The sequence below is a fragment of the Myotis yumanensis genome, unplaced genomic scaffold (genome assembly GCF_028538775.1).
Source record: "Myotis yumanensis isolate MYYU_CA2020_CCGP unplaced genomic scaffold, mMyoYum1.0.hap1 SCAF_1, whole genome shotgun sequence".
NCBI lineage: Eukaryota > Metazoa > Chordata > Mammalia > Chiroptera > Vespertilionidae > Myotis > Myotis yumanensis.
Window position 1 is genome coordinate 28,350,490 of NW_027223752.1, and position 27,153 is coordinate 28,377,642.

A 27,153-nucleotide genomic window follows, 5' to 3' on the forward strand; every position below is an offset into this window, starting at 1 on the left:
TCTTTATAGCATAATTTACCAAAAAGAAAAATACCAGGAAGTTCATGGCATATTTGCATATAAACACTAGGATACAACGTGCAAAATGTAGTGCTAGCTATAAAGTAGAACCAAATATTTCCCCTTCCAAGTCATAGGCCACAGCTGTCCAGTCCTGCAGCCTTCCTTCATTTATGGCTCAGAGATTATGATTTTAAAATAAAATCATCTCCAAAGAGTACATACAGATGGCCAATAGACATATGAAAAGATGCTCAACATCACTAATCATCAGAGAAACGCACATTAAAAATGCAATGTGCTCTCATCTCATACCTGTCAGAATGACTATCATTAATAAATCAACAAACAAGTGTTGATAAGGATATGAAGAAAAGGGAACCCTAATGCACTGGTAGGAATAAAGACTGGTACAGCCACTTTGGAAAACAATATGGAGGTTACTCAAAAAATTAAAAATAGAAGTGCTTTATGACTCAGTAATTCCACTTCTGGGTATATATCTGAAGAAACTCAAATTCGAAAGAATATATGCATCCCTACGCTCATCGCAGTATTCTTTACAATAGCCAAGACCATCAGAAAACACATATTTACATATTGTTATTACATATATGTAATATATTACATATATAATATATTACATGTAATATATGTAATATATTACATATGTAATATAATTACATATTGTTTTTGTGATTAATCACTATGCTTTAATTATGTTCAATTTGTAACAATGAAAATACATCCCGCATATCAGATATTTACATTACGATTCATAACAGTAGCAAAATTACAGTTATGAAGTAGCAACGAAAATAATTTTATGGTTGGGGGTCACCACAACATGAGGAACTGTATTAAAGGGTCGCGGCATTAGGAAGGTTGAGAACCACTGACCTAGAGGGTATTATGCTCAGTGAAATAAGCCAGTCAAAGAAAAACAAATATCATATGATTTCACTTATATGTGGAATCTGAAGAACAATATAAATGAACAAACAAAACAGAAACAGATTCATAGATACAAAGAACAGACTGACGGTTGCCAGAGAAGAGGGGAATAGGGAACTGGGTGAAAAAGGTGAAGGGATTAAGAAGTACAGGTTGGTAGTTACAAAACAGTTATAGGTGTGTAATGTACAGCATAGGAAATATAGTCAGTAATATTGTAATAACTATGTATGGTGCCAGAAAATGAAACTTACTGGATGGGATTCTATGGGACCAAAGCAACTGAACCACATCCAACTGAAATAACCAGATGACTGGGCATGGCACCCACTTTCAAAGAAGTAGATTATCATAGGAATCAAGCCTAATAAAACACTATTAATACCTCTTGTCCACTTAATTAATTCCAGGGCACTGTTAGCTAAACATTGTAAACTTTGGCACTATTTTAAAATGCTCTCATCTGAACTGCTTCTATTTCCAAGTTGTGAAATGAACTGTTGGCCCTTTTGAGGAGCAATTAGAAGGTATTGTTTTTAAACTGGCAAAAACTCTTAGTTTTTAAACTACATTATTTTTATTCTATAGAATAGATCAATGTTTTGGCCTTACAAAGTTATCTAAATTTGCCCCGGCTGGGTAGTTCAGTTGGTTAGAGTGTCATTACGATATGCCAAGGTTGAGGGTTCAACCCCCAGTCAGAGCACATACAAGAAGCAACAAGTTAATGCATAAGTGGAACAACAAATCGATGTCTCTCTCCCTTCCTCTCTCTCAAATCAATAAATTAAAAAACTAAACAAAACAGTTCTCTAAATCTGAAACTCGTGCTTGTTGGAAAAAGCAGAGTCACTGAAGTAAAAAGCCAATCTCAGTACCAGAAACATCTAGAGCAGTAGTTCTCAACTGGAGGCAATTTTGGCCCTTACAGACCCTGAGGGCCATCTGGCAATGTCTGGAACCATTTTTTTGTTTGTTTGTTTGTTTGTCTGTCAGGACTTAAAGGGAGGAAAGGGAAGTTGATGTCCTTCTGGCATCTACTGGGTAGAGGCCAGGGATGCTGCTAAGCACCCTACAATGCACAGGACAGCCCTTACAACAGAGAATTATCTGGCCCAAAACATGAGTACTGACAAAGTTAAGAATCCTCGTCTAGAGTGATGAACAAAGTGGAGAGATGGAGTGGTGCCATGTTAAGGGAAACTACTTCAGAGGAGAGGAGCCTGTGCACTTTGCAGGGTAGAGCCAGCCTTCAGGGACAAAGGTGTCACTCTCTTGCCAGGGGTGGGCCAGGACCTCAAACTGTCTCAGGCCTCCAGATCTCAGGAATCACGAGAAGGCAGCTGGATCTTCAGGCAAACTGGTAGAACTGAAATTACTCAAGCGTTGTACAGATCCTCCTCTGCCTAGCACAGGCAGAAAGGAGATCCTATAGCCCCGGAAAAGAGAGATCCATGCTGGAAAGGAAATAGATTGCTCATCTCAGTGTCCCCAATGCCTAACATAGCACATGACACATGACAGGCATCCAGTCAGTTACGCAAATGGAATGAACTCCTTCAAATCAGCTCTGTTGCTTCCCCCTGCATGGCCTTTGTGGTGTGTCACTTTACCTCTCTAATCCTATTTCTCTGCACATAAAATGTGGATGGGCTGTTCTGAGGATGTGATGATATGAACCCACTTTGTGAACACTAGAGCAGTGCAGAGGATGAAAGATTAGAATACTACTTCTAGGGTGCTAATTCTTATATGTGCCCCAATATTATTTTAGAAGCTAATAGTAGTAATTCCCTCACTGACATTCTTATTAAAATAGTCATCTAAAATCTATGGGGCTCTCAATTACACTGCAATTTTAAAAATTCTATGGGTATTGAATCTATTTTCATTTTAAATGGAAAAATAAAATGTAGTCTATGAAATCTAATATTTTTCCTGCACAGTAGCCATCTGTAGTAACCAAACTCACAGATGATTCACTTCCTGGTATTTCACACCCTAGTCGGTCTGTGTAACCAACAGCATAGGCACAAGTAATGGTATGTCATTTCTGATAATAGGTTTAATAAGACTGTGGCTTCCATCTTGGGTGCTCTGGAGATTCCCACCCGCCCTCCATCCCCATGAGTGAGCTTAAAAGTGAAAAGATATCAAGACTCTTGGTCCAACAGCCCATAAGGAAATGGGATCTGCCAACAGCCCTGTGACTAAGTTTGAAAGTAGAGCCTTCAGCCCTAGTCAAGGCTTGAGACAACTGCAGCCCCAGTAGTTGAGAGCTAACCTTTAATGCAGCAGTATGAGATTCTGAACCAGAACCACCCAGCTAAGCTGTTCCCCAATACCTGACTTCAGAAACTATAAGACTTACATGTTTGTATTTAAAGCTGCTATGCTTTAGGGCAATTTTTCTGCAGCAATAAATAATACAGCATCTTTATAAATTCTTTTTTGAAAATAATTCCCTACCTTCTGGCCCTCATGAGCAGCTTCTATTTTCAATAAGACAAATCTCTCTAAATTCCCACAACTGAGAGGAAAAAAACACAGCCTGTCCTCTAACCTGAGAGCTTCCTAGTTCTTTCATATTCCTAACTACGAGGACTGTAATTTAAAACTAAATGAGAATAATTTACACCTGTCTCGATTACAATAAGGATGTACAGAACAAGTTTATCATCTATAATCAAATTCAGTATCAGTAAGTTACCACTTGGATTTCTTACTCACTTACTTAAGATTATTAACCAACTAGAGTCCCGGTGCACGAAATTTGTGCACTGGGGGGTGGGGGGGATATCTCAATCCGGGAGCCTTCCATGAATGTCCACCTGCCGTGGAAGCAGGAGAGGCTCCTGCTCCCGCCTCCGCAGCTGCGCTCCCCAGCTGTGAGCTCAGCTTCTGGCTGAGCAGCGCTCCCCATTGTGGAAGCGCACTGACCACCAGGGGGCAGTTCCTGCATTAAGCGTCTGCTCCCTGGTGGTCAGTGCACATCATAGTGACCAGTCATTCTGCCGTTTGGTCAATTTGCATATTAGCCTTTTATTATATAGGATTAGCTCAATAAGAGGTGCCTCATTTATATACTTTTTTTTTTTAATATATTTTATTGATTTTTTTACAGAGAGGAAGGGAGAGGGATAGAGAGTTAGAAACATCGATGAGAGAGAAACATCGATCAGCTGCCTCCTGCACGCCTCCTACTGGGGATGTGCCCGCAACCAAGGTACATGCCCTTGACCGAAATCGAACCTGGGACCCTTCAGTCCCCAGGCCGACGCTCTATCCACTGAGCTAAACCGCTTAGGGCACATTTATCTACTTTTAAAAGAAATTAGCAGGATAGAGTTTATGGCTTACATCATCATGCTAAAAGATTATAGTTTTCATTTTAATTAAATATATAACAGTGTACTTAATAAATAATTTTAAATTGTCTTAGAATTCAGAAAAACAGAAAGAAAAAAAAATGTCATTCCTAGATCCACTGCCCAAAGATATCTTTGCTCAATTTTTTTCCCATCTTTTTCCTGGATCGAGGTGGTACATTTGTAACCATACGTAATCAGACTTCCGAGAATGAAAGCAAACATGACTGAGCTTTTTCAGAGAAATATCTCACATCGACTGTAAAATTATTCCCATAATAAATTATGAGACTGTATAATGAAAGAGTGTGTCAGCCTCATTCAGATGGCACCACGTAAGCATCAACCTCTCGTTTCACAGGTTCATTACCACAGCCACTGCAATCAGATGGACTTTGCAGGGATCATGATTTTGCTCAGGACTCTGCTACTGAGCTGGGGGCTGTGCCTTAGAGAAGTCCACCCATCCTTTTAAGACTTACCTTTTCTTAGAGCTAATAGTGATTCATCTTTGGTTAGATAATGTCTTTTGAGAGTAAATTTTTAAAGGGCATACATTCTGAGACATGCATATCTGAGAATGTCTTTGTGCTCCTTTCTATATGAAATCTATCTTAGTTATATATAAAATTCAGGGACGAGGGGTAGGAGAGTAACCTTTTCCCCACTCAAAACTCTCTAGACAAATGTAGCCCCTCACATTTAGTACTAGGGATGAATGCCAGCCTTATTTTTCTCATCCCTTTTAAGATTTTTCTTTATACAGTATTTGCTCTATCCCTGCTACCAATGTAGAATGCAAAATTATGCCAGGATATATCTATGTACAAGTCTCTTTTCATTAGTTTTCCCTTTTAATCATTATACTTAATTATTTAATTATATTTAATTATTTTTCTCTTCAATTCTATTTTTTAAATCATTCTTCTATTCCAATGCATCAGATGGTTCCTTGGGAATATTTACATATTCACAGACTGGGCTGCAATTCTCTGTCCTCTAGATCTATCATCTTCTGTCTCATTTTTAGCTCCTCTCTGCATTTTGGGAGGGCTTCTGAAGTTTTCCATATCATCAATGCAGCGTTCAATAGGATGAACTATCTTTCATTTTAACATTTCAAATTTCCCTACAATTTTCCCTCCCATAACACAGGGTTTTCAAATAGCCATTTTTCTGTCCTTATGACTTACTACTCCTGTTCCAAAGTGATTACACCTTTTTGCATCCTAATGAAGATTTTCAAAAATGCTCTCCTGCTTTCCACTGGCAATCATTTTCAAAGATGTGTTCTTCCTCTGAACTTTAAGGATGACCTCTTTTCTTTATTCTGCAGAACTTGTTCAAAGACCTCTTGTTCAGACTGGTTGACCTAGAATCTGGTATTCACCAACAGAAAGGGTGTGTAAATTATCTTCCCATTCTGTACTCCTTTGGTTATGGGTAGTAACATGCTCTTCTCACCTCTACAATCGGCCAAGAGGATGTGCAAAGCCCCTAGCCCAGTGGTTCTCAACCTTCTGGCCCTTTAAATACAGTTCCTCATGTTGTGGTGACCCCCAAACATAAAATTATTTTCGTTGCTACTTCATAACTGTAATGTTGCTACTGTTATGAATTGTAATGTAAATATTTGATACGCAGGATGGTCTTAGGTGACCCCTGTGAAAGGGTCGTTCAACCGCCAAAGGGGTCGCGACCCACAGGTTGAGAACTACTGCCCTAGCCTAATTCCCAGTGTCACTGGTGGGCTTTTATCTCAGACTAGAGGCCCGGTGCACGAAATTCGTGCACTGGGGATGGGGGGGGGGGGGGTGTCCCTTAGCCCAGCATGTGCCCTCTTGCAGTCCGGGACCCCTCCCTTGTTACTGCCCACCTGCTTGCTGCTTCCTACCGCTTGGCTTGCTGCTTCTTCGTGCTGCCACGAAGGCCTTGGGTCTGCTGGGTGCCGGGCCTGCGGGTTTGTGTCTCTGATACCCCCAGCAGCCCCAGCACCTTGATGGCGGGGCTTGGGGCTGTGGGTCTTTGATCAGGGCCCCAGCAGCCCCAGCACCAAGGTGGCGGGCCTTGGGGCTGCTGGGTACAGGCCCTCCATTGCGTGTTTGTGTCTTCTATCAGGCCCCCAGTAGCCCCAGCAGCCCCAGCACTACCTAAATAACTTAAGGGAAACTTTATTTAGTCTTCTTTTAAAAGCAATCTAGTTTAAAAATGAGTTGCAGTTAAGACAGAACAAAGAACATGGTACCTAAGAGTGAGATAGACTGACAGAGGAGAGGCTGGGCACTGGTCAGGGGCTTACATGCCAACTGTTCTCCACCTGGGAAATGATGTAAAATCGGTTTCTTTAGTTTTCTGCTTAATGGTCTTCTCCAGCACTGAGGTCAGAGGAGCCGCCTTCCAGCCCGAAGACTGCTTCTCAGAGTCGAAAATTTCGCCATAGGCCTCTGCCTAGGACAGGACCTCTGTACCCCCAGGGTGCATAAACACACAGGGCTTCCATCAGGCTCCGCTGATCCCGGGGCGGAAGGCCTCTCAGCTCCGCTGATCCAGGTGGCCGGGAGGCCTCGCGGCTCTGCTGATCCCCCGGCCGGGAGACCTCTCGGCTCTGCTGACCCCGGCCAGGAGGCCTCTCGGCTCTGCTGATACAGGCGGCTGGGAGGCCTCTCGGCTTCGCTAATCTGGGGCCGGGAGGCCTCTCGGCTCCGCTGATCCCGGGACCGGGAGGCCTCGCGGCTCCGCTAATCCCGGGGCCAGGAGGCCTCTCGGCCCTGCTGACCCCGGGCCGTGAGGCCTCTCGGCTCCGCTGATCCCGGGGCCCGGGGTCCTCGTGGCTCCGCTGATCCCAGGGCCGGGAGTCCTCTCGGCTCAGCTAATCCGGGGCCGGGAGCCCTCTCGGCTCCTCTGATCCCGGGGCCGGGAGGCCTGTCGGCTCCGCTGACCCTGGGCCGGGAGGCCTCGCGGCTCTGCTGATCCCGGCCGGGAGGCCTGCAGCTCCACAGATCCTGGGGCCGGGAGGCCTCTCAGCTCCTCTGATCCCTGGGCAGTGAGGCCTCTCTGCTCCGCTGATCCCAGGGCAGTGAGGCCTCTCTGCTCTGGGGCTTCAGGGCTGTTTGGCTTTGCTCTTCCGCTTGGAGCCTGAGTATGCAGATTAACCGCCATCTTTTAGCTTCTATAATTGAAACATTGTATCTTTTGGAGCTGTTGCTTCAGGAGCTCAGAGCCACCCAGCTGCAGGCGGGAACCTTGGTTTCCTCTATCGCTGGGGCAACCAAGCATCCTGTTCTCAGCTGCCTGGCTGCTGGTCGCCATCTTGGCTGACAGTTAATTTGCATATACTCACTGATTAGCCAATGAAAAGGGTAGCGGTCGTACGCCAATTACCATGTTTCTCTTTTATTAGTGTAGACTAGAGGCCTGGTGCACAAAAATTTGTGCACTCGGGGGGGGGGGGGGGGTCCCCCAGCCCGGCCTGTGCCCTCTCACAGTCTGGGACCCCTCGGGAGATAAGCAGCTCCCGGGTGGCAGAGGGCAGGCCCAATCCCTAGGTGCAGCCCCTGGTCAGGCTCAGAGCAGGGCCGATTGGGGAGTTGGGGCGCCGCCCCGTCATGCACAGAGCAGGGCGGATCGGGAGGTTGCAATGCCACCCTCAGTCACGCTCAGGATAGACTGATTGGGGGGTTGGGGTACCACCCCCTGTTACACTCAAGGCAGGGTCAATGGGGAGGTTGTGGTGCCACCCCCTGTCACGCACAGAGCAGGGCCGATCAGGGGGTTGGTGCGCTGCACCCTGTCACACACAGAGCCGCAGGGCAATCGGGGGATTGGGGAGCTCCCCCCCTATCAGGCTCAGAGCAGGGCTGATCAGGAGGTTTGGGCGCTGCCCCCTGTCACGCTGATCCCGGTGCCAGGAGCCTCGCTGATCCGCTGATCCCGGTGCCGGGAGGCATATTACCCTTTTACTATATAGAATAGAGGCCTGGTGCACGGGTAGGGGCCGGCTGGTTTGCCCTGAAGGTTGTCCTGGATCAGGGTGGGGGTCCCCACTGGGGTGCCTGGCCAGGCTGGCTGAGGGGCTGAGGGCTGTTTTCCCCGCTGGCAGTTGACTAAAAGCTCCCAACTGCTCCTTGTTTTCTTTTTTTTTTTTTTTTATTCTGGGCCAGCTTTAGCTCTGAGACCTCGCTGCTGAAAACATCGATACAATGTTGCGGTCCGGGGCTGACTGAAAGCCGGTCTTGTTTAGCTTCTTATTTGCAACATAGTAATAGTTGCTTAGAGTTGCAGTTGAGAGCCCGGCAAGTGAGGCGGGGAACGTTAGAGTCTGCAGTTCCTGGAGTAAGCAAGCCTCCCTGCTCGCTTCAGTGCATGGCTGCCGGCCGCCATCTTGGCTGACAGTTAATTTGCATAAGGATACGCTGATTAGCCAATGGGAAGGGTAGCGGTCGTACGCCAATTACCATGTTTCTCTTTTATTAGTGTAGATAGCTATGTTAGACTGAGACAGGATCTTCTAACACTCCCTGCCTGATTCTGACCCCATTTTAGGAGTCTGCAATAAATGAAGGCATAGAAAACACTACAATTTCCAGAATGCTCTATTATGAGTGCTTTTTCCTTCTCTGCCGATGCCAACAATAAACTTTATTTTTGGAGACTCTATTTCCTAGGACTCAACATGCTGTGACTACTTCCTCCCTACCCTCAAACACACATATATACACAGAAAACACTGCGATTCCCTATCCAAGTATATTCTGGGAGTTACAGCTTCCAAATAGAAAATGAAAGATAGTGATCGGAAAGTAAAGGATGGAACAACATGCTGGCTCAAACAGCAGCTGCTCAATTTCTGATCAAAATAAGCCTTGCTTTTCTGAACCAAGAGCTGACTACAGAGAAAGGATGCAGGGCCTCGCTGTCCACCTTCAGGGAAGACTCAGCACTGCTGAGGAGGGCTTCCAACTGCCTCTCCAGTATAGCTCTATCAACCTTGTAGTTTGGGGAAATCTTGGCAAAGGCCAACTGTCAGTCCTCGTTTCTGCTGACGTGTGTGCGATGTTTTATGCCTTCGTAAGTATCTCAGTGGGCAGTGGAGGCTGCTTAGCAGGTGCTTTATTTTAAAATGAAGCTACAATGATGGGAAGGAGGTTGTGACTGAAAAGAATTATAGACTCTCAGTTTTGCAAGGACTTTAGAGGTCATTCAGTTCAAACTCTCCAACTTCACAATAACACAGTAAGTGGTCACCAACCTCAGGCTTGAAACCCTACAGTGATCCAGAACTCATCACCTAGTGAAACAATTCACTTCAATTTTACAGAGTTCTAATTTTCTGAATGTTATATCTATACTGAGACAACACTTAACTCTCTATACTTTCTATCTATGAGTCAAAGTTCCTTCCTCTGGAACCATACAGAATAATTCTAGCATTTCTTTCAAGAGACAGGTCCTCAAATACAATAGTATCAGATCCACCTCCCAAGTTATCTTTTTTAGTTGTTCCTAAGGATGTACTAGCAGAACTTTGGCTAAGTCTACGTAAGAACACTATTCTAGCTATTCAATACTCTCAAATGCAAAAGTATCATTTACAACAATGGTAATATACTGTTGGTCAGCATCCCTATTTACAGAATAGAAAACAGAACATCTTCAACCTACCTCATATATTCTTTTCTACAGCTCCAGAAACCCCTGATTAATGACCTCCACTCGCAAAGGAGGCTACTTACCTTAACCATGAAATAATGAATGCTATTGATCCAACAAGCTACTGCTATAGAGTGTTATTGATCACCCAATCTTTGGTTAAAATGGTCCTCATTTAGCAATTTCACTGTCGCAAACACCTGGAGCAAAGCCCGCTCATAATTAAAGAGTTTGGGGGAGTTAAAGTGAGAGGTGATAGACAGAGATCTCAGCTTTCTGCCATTTATTCTTGCTTCTGAGCTATTGTTTGTGTCAGAAGGGATATTGATTTTCTATAAAAATAAGAAAACAAGAGGCACCAAGGGGCCGCAGAAGGTCAGCTCGGGCTGGAGAAGGAGGGGGAAGGTTTAACACTCTATCTCTGTCACTTGCCTTCCAAGAGAAAGGAATATTTTCTTTCCTGTGAGATCAGCCTCTAATACATCATCAGAGGAAGGCTCCTAACTGCAACCTCAGGCCATCACCAAACCAACTCATTTATGAAAGAAAAGAAGTTAAGCTATATTCAAAGAGAACAGATGAATGATGTGTTAGGGGAGAATACAGCAAAATTAGGCTATAAATCACCTAATTAATAACTGTTTTATAAGCAATTTGAATAAAAATCAGTAGAAAGTAACTTTACAAAAGAGTTGTTAGAATGGAACACACATGCACAGAAAAATATTAAAACAATGACTGATCTTTTTACAGGCATAAGAAAGCTATTATATCACAACCACTTTCAGTTCTTCAGAACTCAAGGGACTGGCTGGTGTAGAATTAAAGAACAGAAAGAGAAAAAGCAAAAAGAATTCTTGGTTACACTTAAAAGGACTCCGAGTTTAGTTAGCAGTGAATTTAAGGAAATTAGAAATAAAGCTCTCTGATTGAGACATACGTTTTTGATCCTAAAACTCCTAATGCATGCTTTTTATAAGAACTCTTTCTATCCATTGAGACTAGGCTAAGCTAAATGATCAAGTCATCGTAATAATTTTACAAGTTGGATCATATACAATTTGACAAACCTCAATACAACTGATAAAAAGTAAAGTTCTACACTTTGATCTGTGAATAAATTAGCACATCCAAATAAATTTATGAAAAGAGTAACCAAGAGGATTCTTGGAAGTATTTCTTGTTTAATAGCATGATGGGGGGGAGATCTTTATAACCCAAAATTTATATATAAATTGGGTAAATAAACCTTGGAATATACATTAGAGGAAAATTTAAAAAGCCAAATCATAAGCCTACCTAGTTGTGCAGCTGGATTAAAAATCCACCCAGGAAAGGTACAGGCATACAGACCTACAAAGCTTTTCCTGTTACTCACACAGCCTCACCTCAGAGGTCCCAAGATTTATGTCTTTGTTTTTCAGACAAATTTCAAAAGAAGCAAAGTCCTAAGAAAAGTCATACATCCTTAGGTCGTAGAAGTTAAGATGAGAGAAAAAAGAGCCATGGAAAAGGCATAGTCAAAAGGTAGGAAACATGGTGGTTAAATATGAACTTAGGAATCAGGTTTGACTTCCAGTTTTGCCACCTTTGGGCAAATTATCTAACCATGCTTAATCTCCATTTCCTCTTCTATATAATACAAATAGTGGAGTTGTGAGCATTAAGAAAGAATATATGTTATGCACAATAGTACAGTGCCTGGCACACAGTTAGTGCTTCATAAATGCTAACTAATATAAAAATGGAATACACTGGTACTCAATTGAGACTATTCAACCCACCTAGGAAACAGGCATTTGGTATGATAATATGAAGTGGGGAGGTGGATGGAAACAAAGCAAAAATGCCAAATATCCTGCAAGGCATAGGACAATCCCTCACCACAAAGAACTGCCCCATCCAAAATACCAACAGCATCTCCCCACTGAGAAACAGATATCACACATTATTACTAATAATGATAATATTAAAGTATCAAGCTGGGTAGTTTCATTGTTCCTAGGACTATGTATCTGAGAGGTAAAAAATAAAAACTGACATTATAAATAGGCACCCAATACATACAAATTTTTCTGGCTCAATGACATCTGACATAAGACTAATGGGACTTAGTACTGTATTTTCAAAGCCTACCATGTGTTCGGACAACTTGAATGTGAGCCATAAAAAATAAACTCAATATAGTCAAACTATAAAGCAGCAGGGAACAGAATTATAGCCCAGAAGTATCTAAAGCCATGATTCTTAATGGGTAAAGGTAGTGCCAGGAACATTTACAAACTCCATGTGCCTGGAAGCAGCATTTATAATACACACACATACACACCAACCTCTGCTGAGACCCTGATTCTAAAGAACAATACCTATGTATGAACTACATGGCATAAACAGCAGCAAACTGTCCTGAAAATAAAATTCTGGTTATGCATTTGAAGCACACGTTTTAAACCATTTTTAGTAACAATTGGGTTTCTATTACAGTATAGCCTTCTTGACAGAGAGAAATAGAATCATGAATGTTCTTTAACTGGCCGATTGCTCAGTGGTTAGAGCAGTGGTTCTCAACCTTCTGGCCCTTTAAATACAGGTCCTCATGTTGTGACCCAACCATAAAATTATTTCCGTTGCTACTTCATAACTGTAATGTTGCTGCTGTTATGAATCATAATGTAAATATCTGATATGCAGGATGGTCTTAGGCGACCCGTGAAAGGGTCGTTCGACTGCCAAAGGGGTCGCGACCCACAGGTTGAGAACCACTGGGTTAGAGTGTCCCCCTGCAGACTGAAGGGTCGCCAGTTGGATTCCCAGTCAAGGTCACATACTTCTGTTGGTTGCAGGTTCAAAACCCCACCCCTGGTCGGAGGCAGCCAATCACTGTGTCTCTCTGTCCTCTCTCTCTCTCTCTCTCTCTCTCTGTCTCTCTCTTTCTGTCTCTATCCTTCTCCCTCCCTTTCACTCTCTCTCTAGAGATAAAAGGGGAAAAAAAAATCCTCCAGTGAGGATTAAAAACAAAACAAAACTAGAGATAGCCCTGGCCGGTGTGACTCGGTTGGAATACAGTCCCGTACATCAGAAGGTGGTGGGTTCAACTCCCAGTCAAGGCACATACCAGGCTGCAGGTTCAATCCCTGGTCGGGGCATGTGCAAGAGACAACCAATCAATGTTTCTCTCTCACATCACTGTTTCTCTCTCTCTCCCTTCGTCCATCTAAAATCAATAAAAATAAAAACTAGAGATAAACACTAGCTGATTGGTTAAAGGAGAGCTACAAAGTCAATATTACAGAAGCTGGTTTGAAAGAAAGTTAAATTCATCAGGACTGTGCATTTGTACTTTGGGTCAAATTAATCAGGAAAAATCTTTCACTAAGTAAGAGATCTCACCATTCCGACATGTTCTCATCAGAGCCCTGTTTTTGTTCATCTGCTTCACACTCCATCCTTTCTTTCCTTCCTGTTTTGTTGAGAAAAGTCCTAGTTTCTGCTGATTCACACAATCCGTGGCCTGATGATGTCCAGGGAGTATTCTCCTTCCAGCGTGACAGGCGCTGCTTCTTAGCAGACTTAAACCTACACCCTCTCTCATAGCTCCAATCTGACACCTTGAGCTTCTGCTGAAGGCTGGCAGCCACCTCTGAAGTCACTCGCTTCACCTTCCGCCTGCGCCTGAGCGGTCGACAAGGTGCATTTTCAGTAAAGGAGTCAGATTCATGCCAAGAATGTTGCTTACTCTTAACAATGGTGTTGAGAGCTGGATGCCGTTTGGCTACCATTGTGTCATCAGAGTCACTAAAATTGGTGACTGGGGCCATTTCTCGACAGTCCTTAACGGCCTCATCCAGACTGGACTCAGAAGCCTCACTGTAGCAGCAGGTATGCTCTGCCAGGTGGGTGAAGTCTGAACGGCGTTTCCTGCCTCTCCGTTTGCGAAGCTGCCGCCTCTGCTGCCGAGGGCTCAAGGCCATCTCTTCCCACAGCTCACCAAGCTTATTCTGTTCAGATGTCTGCTCCAAGGCTGAGGCTAAGTCATGTACCAGCTCATCCATGAGGCCACATCTGCCAAAAGAAAGTTAAAAAAAAAGAAAGAAAGAAAGAAAAAGAGAGCCTGAATAGGATCTGTTGTTTTAGAAAAATTTTACAAAACAAATCATGTCACTGCAGGGTCCACCCTTTCCATAGAAAATAGTCACCTTTCATCTGGCTACTCTTAGAATCCTACCATCCATGCCTGCTTTGGCCACTGAAAATAGGTGTTTGGCTCCTGTTAAATGCCGGAAGTCAACATGTTTTTAAGCACCAAAACTCATTTACCAAATGACAACAGGAATATTATCAAACTCAGGGGAATAAATCTTTCCCCCTTTTCTCCAATTAAACTTGTCACTAAATTACCTAATGATAAGATCCAAAAAGATAAAAGAATGTCTCATCAGACAAAAGCAGAAAAACACACAACTTCAAAAGCATAGATGAAGGACTATTGTGTAGTATGAGGTCACTGATAAGAATGCTTGTGCAAGAGAATAGAAAGACAACCTTAGTGACACACTTTAAGGAAAACTGCTTGCAGTTGTAGCGATCCAAGAATCTGTAGTGACCCAGGTTTGTACTCTAAATGGAAAAAAGAGACTAAGTTTATACCCGTCCTGGTACCAACTACCACCTGGAAGCTACCAGGTAAAGAATCTTATAAGAGTATATTATATAATTTTTAATTATTAGCAACTTTTAAACTCTTCCCCCATCCTTCAGAAAATAAGTGATCATCCTAATTATGTGCTTTCATGCTAGACCATCACACAAAAACAGGATATAACTGAGGCTGAAATGACAGGGGTGGGTGGAGTCTCTAAGATTTGTAGCTGACTGCTTTCCAAAATTTCCTACTTTTCTACTCATTCATATTTCTACTCATTCAGGGGTCACTTCAGAGGCAAACCTTCCAAGGAATGAAAGTAGTAAGACCAATCTTCAAAATGCCCTTTTAAATGGAAATATCTAATATAATTTGTATGACACCTATTAAATACATATTAAACTGGCACTTTTTCCCTACCCCTTGTTAAGGCCAAAGTATTTCAAGACCATAATTAGAGCTTAAATCTCTGCGTGACGCCGCCCTCTGGCCCTATTTCCGTTCGTGCAGTTTACATTCTCCAAAGGACTTTTCTAAAACCTACTTTCAAGCGGTCCCAATGCCAACGAACTCAAAGACAGGAAAACAGTCGGCCGGCTTATCTGCCACCTCGGTGGGGGCAATGGAGACATCTAGTTCCAAAGCTACCAACCAAACAAAACTTCTCCATGTGTCAAAAGCCACACACACAGATGACCACTTCCCTTGAGAAAATAACTAGTTTAAAACACCCTGACCTGGGTTTGGGAAACAACTGTCCCCGGGACCAAAACAGGTAAACAAGTGGGAACCGCTTGCCTAAATCTACTTCCCAAATAAAGAACGACCTGCTTCAAAAACTCGGGCAGAACTGGACAAACTTTAACGTGGAACTAAGTTACCCAACAACTCGGAGTCGAATGCAGAGTCCTTTCCTGCCTCCAAAACTGCCATTCGAAAGGCAGGTGACAGAGGAAGCCTGGGACCCCCGCACCCCCGTCCAAGGGGACCCCCAGTACAAGCGGACCCCCGGTCCGGGCCAGCCCCCGGGGAGAGGACAGGCTACCATCTGATTCACGCAAAGGAGCGAGGGGAAGCTGGTAGGAGTAAGAAGCGAGGCGGGGGCAGGGTCGGAGGTTGGGGGCGGAGGCGGCGGGAGAGGCAAGAGGCAACTTCCCAGGCGTGCTCACCAGGGGCCGGGGTCAGTCTCCTCCGGGAGAGAAACTGCGAAAAAGCAAGTCCCGGTAACCAAGCTCTCTCCGTGATCGGGGGTCACAACATGGCCACGTATGTGAGGGGAAAAAACGCGTGTTTCAAAGGGTTCTCCAACGCCCCGGCCCGCCCCCGAGGACTAGGGTGACCACGGCCCTGGACACCAACCCCTCACGCTACCGCCGGCCCCAAAGAGCCAGAGGAAGAGGGGATGACCGTCGCCCAGGAGACGGCCCGACCCTCAACTGCCCGCCCCGCCTCCCCGGACGGAGGCGCTGGGCCCTGAAAAGCAAGGCCCCGTCACCCTCGCTCCTCCCGCCGGCCGCCGCGGCCCCACAAAGCCTCCGGCCGCTCAGCCACGGCGCAGAGCCCGGAGCCCCGCTGGCGACACCCCCCGGACCTCGACCCTCTTGACCCGCATCGCCCCCTCACCAGCTGCCGCAGGCACCTCCAGCGGCCGCCGCTCTGGGGGCCGAGTCTCCCCGCCAGGGTTTCCCTTTCTGACCTCATTTCCGGTCTGGGCCGGAGGGGTGGGGCAGCGACGGAGTGGGAGGAGCTGTCTGCCCGGGAGGGCCCGCCCCCGCCCAGCGCTTCCGGCCCGCGGCCTCACCTACTTCCGCCCCAAGTAGGGCGGGGCCGTGGGGAAGCCTGGAGACCCTACTGGGGGCAAGGAGAGGGGGCAGGACTAGGGGGGTGAGGTGCTTGTCTGGAGAAGGACGTCTCGTGCTTGCCTCCTCTTCGTCAGGAGACTGGGCGCTGGAGAGGGCCTAGGCCTCGCTTGACCTACTTTATAAAGGGCGTGTGACGTTGAAGGGGAAATGGATCCTTTTAACCATTCGAGTTGGTACAACCTTTGGCAGGGTAGCTTAGCAGTGAGTCACTCAAGGTATTAAAAAATACACATGCCTTGAGCAACAAAACAAGTAAAGTACTACTGGACTAAAACTCAAGAATAAAAGAAATATCTATGAGTTCACACCTATACGAGGTGTGTATACTGATCGGTGTGTATACTGAATACTGATATGAATAAGTTAATAAATGGAAAGAATAGTTAACTCTAGTGCAGAAGAATTCCAAATAATTGATGTAGATACTCCACCCTGAAGCGTAGCTCTCAACTCCTTACATGTGGGCTGTGCCTAGTGACTTCCAAAGAGCACAGGAAGGAGGGAAATGAGTAACTTGGTAGTAGAGAAATCAGAGAAACACTTCCTCGCCAGGTGATCAAGGTTAACATCAGCCGTGATAAATCATGTTGACAGTCTGTGGACCAGATATGACGAGAGTGGTATTTTATCTCCTTCCAAACCCATAACCTCAGTCTGATCAAAGGAAATCAGACAAACCCCAATTGAGGAACATTCTGCAGAATGCCTGACCAGGATTCCTCAAAATTGCCAAGGTCATCGAGGACAAGGACAGTCTGAGAAACTGTCACAACCAAGAGGAGCCTAGGGCAACGTGACAACTTAATGTAATGTGGTCCCCTCAGTGGGATAGTAGAACAGCAGAAAGGACATTAGGTAAAAAGTAAAGAAATCTGGATAAAGTGCGGGCTTTGGTTAATAACAATGTCTCAATATTGGTTCATTAATTGTGACAAATGTGCTATACTAATTTGCACAGCTAGCGATATTAATAATAGGGGAAACTGGGTATGAGGTATATAGGAAGAGTGTAATTTTCTGTAAACCTAAAACAACTCTAAAATTAAAGTTTATTTTTTAAAATGCACATGCCTGTTGGCTCAGAAATTCAGTCTCTAGGAATTTTATTCTAAGGGAAAGTTGGAAATGGGCACAAAATACAGGTTAAACACAGGTAAATTCATCTTTGCAGCATTGTGGAAGTAGAGGTGAGAAGATTAGGGAAAAAAGCCAGAAACCCTATAACAGTGGTTACTTATCTAAACTATGGTACATCTATGGGATGGGATACCTTTGAGCTTTTGAAAATTGTTGTAGGAGAATATTTAATGACATGAAAAGTTTTCAAATTATGATTGTGTACATTGCTTTTTTATTGTGTACATTTCTATATAAATGTTATACTTTAATAAAACAATTACTCTAAACATGTAGAGTATGACTCTAATCATATATAAAGGAAATTAAATCTGTATTTGCATAGGAATATGACCAGAATGATACACTACAAACCATCCAAAATAGATCCATTATACCATGGAACTGATTATATCTATGTCCCGTTGTTTGGGTGGATGTTGAGAATTGTTTATAGGGTAAACTTATTATGAAAAGAATTAACAGAGGAGACATAGATGACTGAGCTTTCGAGCCAGAGTGACTAAAAGAGTGGCATTTGCACAGTTAGAGGAGAAAAGAAGAGATCTGGATAAAGGGAATCTGGATAAAGTACAGTTTTGTGGGAAGATGATTGATTCTACTTGGGACATGCTGAATCTGTGACTCCCCCAGGACAGAAAGATGGAAATATTCCAAAGGTGTCCACAGCCATCAGCCCTCTTTTCTGTGTTAGTGAAGTTCTCCCCCACAAATCACATCAGCTTCCAAGGTGGCAGTTGCCTCTAGTGGCACTGAAAGCACCCACTTTTCTTGATATCCAGCTTTTATTTTCATCTTTCTGCTAGATATCACCACTTGTTTACTCCACCAGCACCTCCAAGTTAAGATGGCAAAACAAAGTTTAATTTCTTCCATACTCCCTTGTGAAATCTGCCCCTTCTCCATTGTTCCCTGTTTGGGAAATGTCACCACCATTATGAAGTCACCCAGGTGAGAAGCTTCAAGGCCATTTTTAGTTCCTGTTTCTTCCTTATACCTTTTTTATCTAATGAAATGCCAATCCTCATGGATTCTGCTTCTGCAGTATTCTTGCACCCACCCTCCCTCTTTTGCTTGCTCTCTGCCATTGGCCTTGTCCGGGTAGGCAACCATACTTCCGGATGGTGTAGCTAAGCCAAGACTGTTAAAGCTGCAATTTGTTGGGAGGCATGGGGAAATATAATAAAAGGGCAGCTCACACTGACTTTGTGAAGGGTCTAGAAAGGGAAATTAGAATTTATGGAGCACCAATATGCCAGGAACTGTCCCAGAAATGCATAGAAGATTAAGTTAGATGACAAAATAATACAGTTATAGCCCTAGCTGGTTTGGCTCAGTGGATAGAGCGTCGGCCTGAGGACTGAAGGGTCCTGGGTTCGATTCTGGTCAAGGGCATGTACCTTGGTTGCGGGCACATCCCCAGTGGGGGGGTGTGCAGGAGGCAGCTGATCGATGTTTCTAACACTCTATCCCTCTCACCTTCCTCTCTTTAAAAAATCAATAAAATATATTTTTAAAAAATAATACAGTTATACATTGTTTAGTGATGGAGATACATTCTGAGAAATATGTATGTTGTTAGGGGATTTCATCATTATGCAAATGTCATAGAGTGCACTTACACAAGCCTAGATGGTATAGCCTGCTTCACACCAAGGTATGTAATATAGCCTATTGCTCCTAGGTTATACCTATACAGTAAGTTACTGTACTGAACACTGTAAGCAAGTGTAACACAATGGTATTTGTGTATCTAAACATATCTAAGCATGAAAGAGCTACAATAAAGATACAGCACAAAAGGTTTTTTAAATGGCTCACCTGTATAGGGAACTTACCATGAATAGAGGTTGCAGGACTGGAAGTTGCTCTGGGTGAATGACTTGAGTGAATGTGAAGGCCTATGATATTACTGTACAATACTGTACACTTTATAAATACTGCCCCACATGCCTTCCCCTTTCTTCCTTTTGACAGGGTCAGAAATAGAACATTGAAGTTGTCAAGGCTGCTCCATGAACAGGGATGTGGGTTGGATTGATTGGAAATATCAAAGAGAAATTGGCTGAGTAAGATGTAGATCACCATAATAGTGACTGTCAAGGGGGCGTTAAAGGTGGCCTGAGGATCAGTAGAAATGAGAAATCAAGATGGAGAGGTCAATATAGGAGATTATCGTGGCCATATGATTTTGACTATTGCATGTTGGAGCAGTGGTCATATTAAAGAAATTTGTGGTATTCATTATAAAATGAGGGTTTCTAATATGGAGAGGGTAAAGAACTGAGGACTCAATCTTTTGACTTTGATTTTGGCTCCATTGGCCCTATCTAGCACAAAGGGTTCTCTGTGGCATTGAATTAATGGAAGAAATATAAAACTTACCTGTGTTTTACATCATTACAATCTGAAAATATATCCAAAGTACAGGACAGGCTGGCTCCACACTACCACAGAAAGCTTTTACTAATATGGCAGTGGCATTTAGAACTTTTTATGGTTGCTCCTGTAGATCTGTGTCCTTGTACAGGATCTTAGGTCTTCAACAATTTACAGCAAGGTACTCTGAAGACCATCAGGTTAGATCTGGGAAGGCTGAATGTGTAGCCCTGGGGGGATCAGGCTCCTCTGTGCTGAAACAGGTCAGTGGCTACTGGTTGGGATGTCATCTGTGCACTGAAAACAGGTGCAGTGAGTGAGAGGGAACCTATTGCCCAGCCCCACTGATACTGATCCCGTCAGAGAAAAAAAATTCCTCCTAAATCACACATCCTTTTATTTCTTACAGAAAGTTTAGTTCCATTATAATCTTACTAGAGGCCCAGTGCACAAAATTCGTGCACCGGGGTGTGGGGGGAGAGGTCCCTCAGCCGGGCCTGCACCCTCTCACAAATCGGGACCCCTCGGGGGATGTCTGACTGTGAGTTTAGGCCCCAATCCCACAGGGATTCCTGTGGGATCGGGCCTAAACTGGCAGTCAGACATCCCTCTTGCAGTCCAGGACCACTGGCTCCTAACCACTCGCCTGACTGCCTGCCACATTGCCCCTAACCACTCTGCCTGCCTGCCTCATCGCCCCTAACCACTCGCCTACCTGCCTAACACCCCTAACAACTCTGCCTGCCTGCCTGATTGCCCCTAACTACCTCTGCCTTGGCGCCCACTGCCGGGGCTTCATCTGGAAGGACATCTGGAATGTCGTTCGACTGTCTGGTCTAATTAGCATATTATGTTTTTATTATTATAGATGAGTCCAAATACTGGTTGACCATAATGTCATTATGCAGAACATGACTGTTAGTAGTTAACAACTCTTGAGCATTCAGCAGGCACCAGACACTATCCTAAATATTCACATGGATTAACTCAATAATCCTCACAGAAATCCTTTGAAGTAAGTACTATTATCTCCATTTTACAGAGGAGAAAACTAAGGCACAGAGAGGTTAAGTAGCTTGCTCAAGGCTGCATAACTGGTAAGTACGTAACCAGGCAGAATGATTCTAGGAGACATGCTCTTAACCACTAAATTATAATGCTTCTAAAATGAATGTGAGTGTTCACCACATTGAATACACATGGCAAAACATACATACATACATACATGGCATATATTGTTAGACATATGTGGATTATACAAAGATATTTATATCCGCCATTATTTATTGACAAAATCATTTAATTAATCCTCAAAATTATCCTTTAATGTAAGTGCTATTGTTCTTACTAATACAGATGAAGAAAGTGAAACTCAGCTTAAACAGGGTCACAAAGCTGGTATGAAATGACTGTGATTGGAACTAGGCATCTGACTCAAAAGTCAGATGTCTTTTTACTATACTTCCTCCTCCCCTTTTGGGAGGTGTTTGGAAGGTATTGCCTTACTCATATCCATTCACTTAATCAGGATATATTTAGTGAGTGCTTACCATGTCCTTGATATGAAGATGCACCTGTGAACAGCATAGACAAAAGACCCTGCCTTCAGGGTTCTTTCATTCCAGGGAAGGAAGACAAACAATTGATGGATCAATATGCGAACTGTCAGGTGGTGGAAATGCTTTGAAGGATAACAAAGAAGGATAAGGGAAGAGAAGTGCTGGATGTGGGGACTTGCTGCTATTTGTGATATGTCTCCTTGATAAGGGCTCATCTGAGCAAATCCCACAAAGAAGGGAGGGAATGTGCCATCCAACCTTCTTGGGGACAAGCATTCCAGGCAGAGGGAACAGTCAGGGCAGGGGCCATGAGGTGGTGTGTTAGTTTCCTACGGCTACTGTAACAAAGTACCAAAAACTGGGTGGCTTTAAATAGCAGAAATGTATTCTCTCATAGCTCTGGAGGCTAGACACCCAAAATCAAAGTGTTAGCCGTGCTGTGCTCCTTCCAAATGCTGTAGGGAAGGATCCTTGTCTCCTAGCTTCTGGTGGTCCCTGGCATTCCTTGGCCTATAGATGCACTACTCCAATCTGCCTCCATCGTCACATGGCATCTTCCCTCTGTGTGTGTGGCTGTCTCTTTGTCTCTTCTCTTCTTGTAAGCACACAAGCCATTGTATTGGAGACCATCCTAATCCAGTAATCTCCATCTTAATCTTATAACATCTACTCTTATAAAAAAGACTCTATTTCCTAATAAGTTAACATTTATAGGTACTAGAGGTTAGGACTTGAACATATCTTTTTGGAGGGCACATTAATGGCATCATCTTACCACAGTCCTCCCTCTTGTCATGTTTATTCATGCCCCTCCCACATGCAAAATGTTCATACCTTATCCCAGATACCCAAAAGCTAGTGACAAGGCCAAGCCCAGAGTCAGTGTGGAAAGGCACTAACAAAGGGTGTAGCTACAGAGAGGCATGAAAGGTCAGGGACAGTCATGAAGTCAGTCTACCCTACCTAAGAAGTAGGTATTAGTATTATTATCATTGTCCCCATTTTACAGATAGGAGACTGAGGCACAGAGAGGTGCTTGCCTGAGGTCTCAGCTAATGTGTGGTGGAGTTTGGGTTTGAACCCAGGTGATCTGGCTGTGAAGTCCCTGTGCACAATGCAGTACCGCTCTTTGGGAATAGGCCCAGGGCATTATGGAAGCCTCTAACCCAGCGGTTCTCAACCTGTGGGTCGCAATCCCTTTGGGGGTCGAATGACCCTTTCACAGGGGTCGCCTAAGACCATCGGACAACACATATTTTCGATGGTCTTAAGAACCAAGACACCGCTCCTCTATCTGTCTCCAGGCAGGTCCGCCCACATACAGATATGCCCACATACGAGTACTCGGCGTGATGACATCATCTCGCCAACCCCATCACATACACCCTGTACAAATACAGGTGTATGTGACAGGGTTGGTGCCATAATGTACTTATGCAGACCAGTCACACATGTGTAGAGAGCAGCTACTGTGTAGAAAGCAGCTGCTGTGTTGAAAGCAGCTACTCTGTTAAAAGCAGCTACTGTGTTGAAAGCAGCAGTATTGGAGGTAAAACGACACTTCATGAATTATAATTACTGGGTAAATGTAAAATCATGTACTGTAAAATCATCAACTACAGCAAAAAAAAAATATATATATATATATATATATATATATATATATATATATATATATATATATATCTGTACCATGGGACCTTAATCTGGATGCTGATCGGTCTTTTTATATTCAGCTGTGGTTGATGTGAATACTGCCCCCTTGTGATAGTAACAGGTAGGTTAAAAAAAAACACAGAGAACGGTAAATCATAGGAAACTTTAATGAACTGTATTGACTGAACTATGCCATGTATCATCTTTTGTATTATTAAAGCAATTGTTATATATTATTTTCATTAGCAAACCATCCCATGACAATGGATCGTGTAGAGAAGAACGTTAAGAAAAGAAAATATAGTGAGGATTTTTTTACGTATGGTTTGACCTCAATAATTACAGCAGGAATTGAGAAACCGCAATGTGTTATTTGTTGTGAAGTTCTATCAGCCGAATCTATGAAGCCGAATAAACTAAAACGCCATTTTGATGGCAAGCATCCGAGCTTTGCCGGCAAGGATACCAACTATTTTAGAAGCAAAGATGATGGACTCAAGAAAACCAGACTTGACACTGGTGGCAAGTACCACAAACAAAACGTAGCAGCCGTTGGAGCTTCATATTTGGTGGCACTCAGAATCGCCAGAGCTATGAAACCTCACACCATTGCTAAGGATTTACTGTCACCAGTGGCCAAAGACATTGTTTGAGTTATGATCAGAGACGAATTTGTTACGAAATTAAGTGCAATTTCCTTATCTAACGACACTGTCCGCAGAAGAATAGATGACATGTCTACTGATATTCTTGATCAGGTAATCCAGGAAATTAAATCTGCTCCACTTCCAATATTTAGTATCCAGCTTGATGAATCTATAGACATTGCAAACTGTTCACGGTTACTGGTTTATGTGAGGTATATTAATTATGGCGACTTTAAAGATGAATTTCTTTTTTGCAAACCTCTTGAAACGACAACTACTGCACATGATGTATTTGACACAGTTGGTTCATTTCTGAAAGAGCATAAGAACTCCTGGAAAAGGTTTGTGGTGTTTGCACTGATGGTGCTCCAGCTATGCTAGGATGTCGATCTGGATTTCAACGTTTGGTACTGAATGAGTCACTAAAAGTCATCGGAACTCACTGTATGATTCATCGGCAAATATTAGCAATGAAGACGCTGGCACAAGAGTTACAAGAAGTAATGAAAAGCGTCATAAGTTGTGTCAATTTTGTAAAGGTGAGCACTTTAAACAGTCAACTGTTTTCGCAACTGTGCAACAAGTTGGATGCGCTGAACAATGCTCTGCTATTTCACACTGAAGCGAGATGGTTGTCAAGAGGAAAAATTTTAAAACATGTTCTTAAGCTTCGTGATGAACTCAAAACGTTTTTTAATCAGAAAGCTAGACCGCAGTTCGAAGCACTTTTCGGCGATAAAAGTGAACTGCAGAAAATAGCTTACTTGGTTGACATCTTTACCATCTTGAAGGAGTTAAATTTATCACTGCAAGGACCAAATGCAACATGCCTTGATTTGTCTGAAAAGATCTGATCATTCCAAATGAAACTTCAGCTTTGGCAAAAATTTGGATGAAAATAAAATTTACATGTTGCCTACCTTATCTGCTTTCTTTGAGGAACATGACATTGAACCAGACAAAAGGATTACGATGATAATTTCTGTGAAAGAACAGTTGCACATGCTTGCAGATGAAATTTCATCGTACTTTCCAAATATACCTGACACCCCATTTGCACTTGCCAGAAGCCCATTCACAGTCAAAGTTGAAGATGTTCCTGAGACAGCACAAGACGAATTCATTGAATTTATTAACAACGATGCAGCGAGAACTGATTTCTCTGCAATGCCAGTTACAAAATTCTGGATCAAGTGTTTGCAGTCATGTCCTGTTCTGTCTGAGACTGTGTTGCACCTTCTTCTTCCATTTCCAACAACATATCTTTGTGAAACAGGGTTTTCCAGCTTGTTGGTTATCAAGTCTAAATACAGAAGTAGACTTGTTGTGGAAGAGATCCTCGTTGTGCTCTTGCAAAGACTGCCCCAAGAATTTCTGATCTGGTGAGAAAGAAGCAATCTCAACCTTCGCACTGACGTTGGCTTTTTTTTTTTTTTTTTTAAATATATTTTATTGACTTTCTACAGAGAGGAAGTGAGAGAGACAGAGAGTCAGAAACATCGATGAGAGAGAAACATCGATCAGCTGCCTCCTGCACACCTCCCACCGGGGATGTGCCCGCAACCCAGGCACATGCCATTAACCGGAATCAAACCCGGGACCCTTCAGTCCGCAGGCCGACGCTCCATCCACTGAGCCAAACCGGCTTCGGCCTGACGTTGGCTTTTTATGCACACTGTCGCAAAATGTAGCAATGTAGTTTACTGTTGTTATATTAAGACTGTTACCCATGCTACACCATGCTTCAAGACAACATTTTATTTATTTGTAATTAGAAATAAATACTTCACAATATATAATTACATATTGTTTTTGTGATTAATCACTATGCTTTAATTATGTTCCATTTGTAACAATGAAAATACATCCTGCATATCAGATATTTACATTACGATTCATAACAGTAGCAAAATTACAGTTATGAAGTAGCAATGAAAATAATTTTATGGTTGGGGGTCACCACAACATGAGGAACTGTATTAAAGGGTCGCGGCATTAGGAAGGTTGAGAACCACTGTTCTAACCCATCTGGATAATGGTCATCCAGCCTCCTGTTGGGGCCTGCCAGGGACTGCAGGCTCATCTCTCCCTAGCTCAGCCAATGCCCTCAGAGCTCATCCAGCAGCCATAGACCTCCAAGGTCTGCATCCAGTGGTCAATGGGGGAGGCCCTGCCAGTCCTATTTCCCTGTCTCCAGTGCCTGTAGCTGCAGCATGAGGCCTTTCAGGGGTTAAAGGCAAGAAACGGAGAAACAAAAGAAGGAATAAAGTCAAGAAATGTGCCATGAAGCTTCTTGCAGCGCAAAGCAGAGAAAGTCATTTCCAACTTCTTTCATCTCCTAGATGAAGCCACTAAATAAAGGGGCAAAGCGGCGAACACAGGGCTTTTAATCTGTCTCATCTCCTTCATAATAACTGCAAATTTTCCCTGGGCCCCTGGGAGTGAGCCTCTTCCCTCTGCTCGGCCTTATCTCCCCCTCCACATTTCGCCCGCGCCACGCCGCTCCCCGCGCGCGCTGCCCGGGCCGTCCCGGCGAGGCCTGGGGGAGCCGGCGCTCCCCGCCTCATTGTTCCCGCAGCCCCGGGCTCGGAGGAGGGATGAAGGCCAGTCAAAGGGAAGCAGGCTCGCGGCGGCTTCATTAACGGCGGCCTTTCAGCGACGCGCATATCAGAGACAGGCCTTTTCAGAGGTGCTAATTAGCAATTTGGAGCCTTCCCCCCTCTGGAGAGGAGCCTTCAATCTAACAAGTGGGAACAGCGCTGCGCCCCGTTTTCCTTGCATTGAACATTTATTGTTTCCCATTCTCCCTCTCCTTCTCTTCCCCCTCCCAACCCGCCGCATTGTCCAGCTCATCGCCACCAGATAAGGCCGATGGGGGGAGGGGTAGCATCATTAATCACTCTTAATTCTTTGCTAATGATAACTTTCTCTCGCGCACTGAGAGAAGTTAATCTTTCTTAGATGCTGAGAGAAAGAGGAGAGCTGGGACCCGGTGCGGGTGAACACGGAAGGGTGGAGATGACAAAAAAGACTATAATCCCCTTCCCCCACCCAATTCCCCAATTTTCCCTCCTAACTTGTGTCATTACAATTGGATACGCTCATTCTTTCAGTCCCCTCTACCCTGCAGCAGCCTTTCTCAGCCGATAGAAATGGAACCTACTCTTAAAAGTTCAGCTCAGATGCCACCTCCTCTGTGAAGCCAACCCTGACTGTCCTGTCCAGCCAGAATTTCCCTCCCTCCTCATTCTGAAATCCCATGGCACTTCACACACCTCTTTTAATGGTGAATTCTGCCCA

The 27,153-nt window shown here is 43.9% G+C and overlaps 1 protein-coding gene across 2 annotated transcripts in view; it reads right to left on the reverse strand.

Annotated features, from left to right (window-relative positions):
* Nucleotides 1-16,325, reverse strand: part of GPATCH2L (G-patch domain containing 2 like) — a 63,840-nt gene extending 47,515 nt beyond the window's left edge. For both annotated transcript variants that reach the window (XM_070416193.1, XM_070416202.1), the window contains exons 1-2: nt 16,237-16,325; nt 13,362-14,033 (exon numbers count right to left, since the gene is read on the reverse strand). In XM_070416193.1, coding sequence (XP_070272294.1) covers nt 13,362-14,023 — 662 coding nt within the window. In that variant the 5' untranslated portion in view covers nt 14,024-14,033; nt 16,237-16,325. The remainder of the gene's footprint in view (nt 1-13,361; nt 14,034-16,236) is intronic.
* Nucleotides 16,326-27,153: the final 10,828 nt, after the last annotated feature.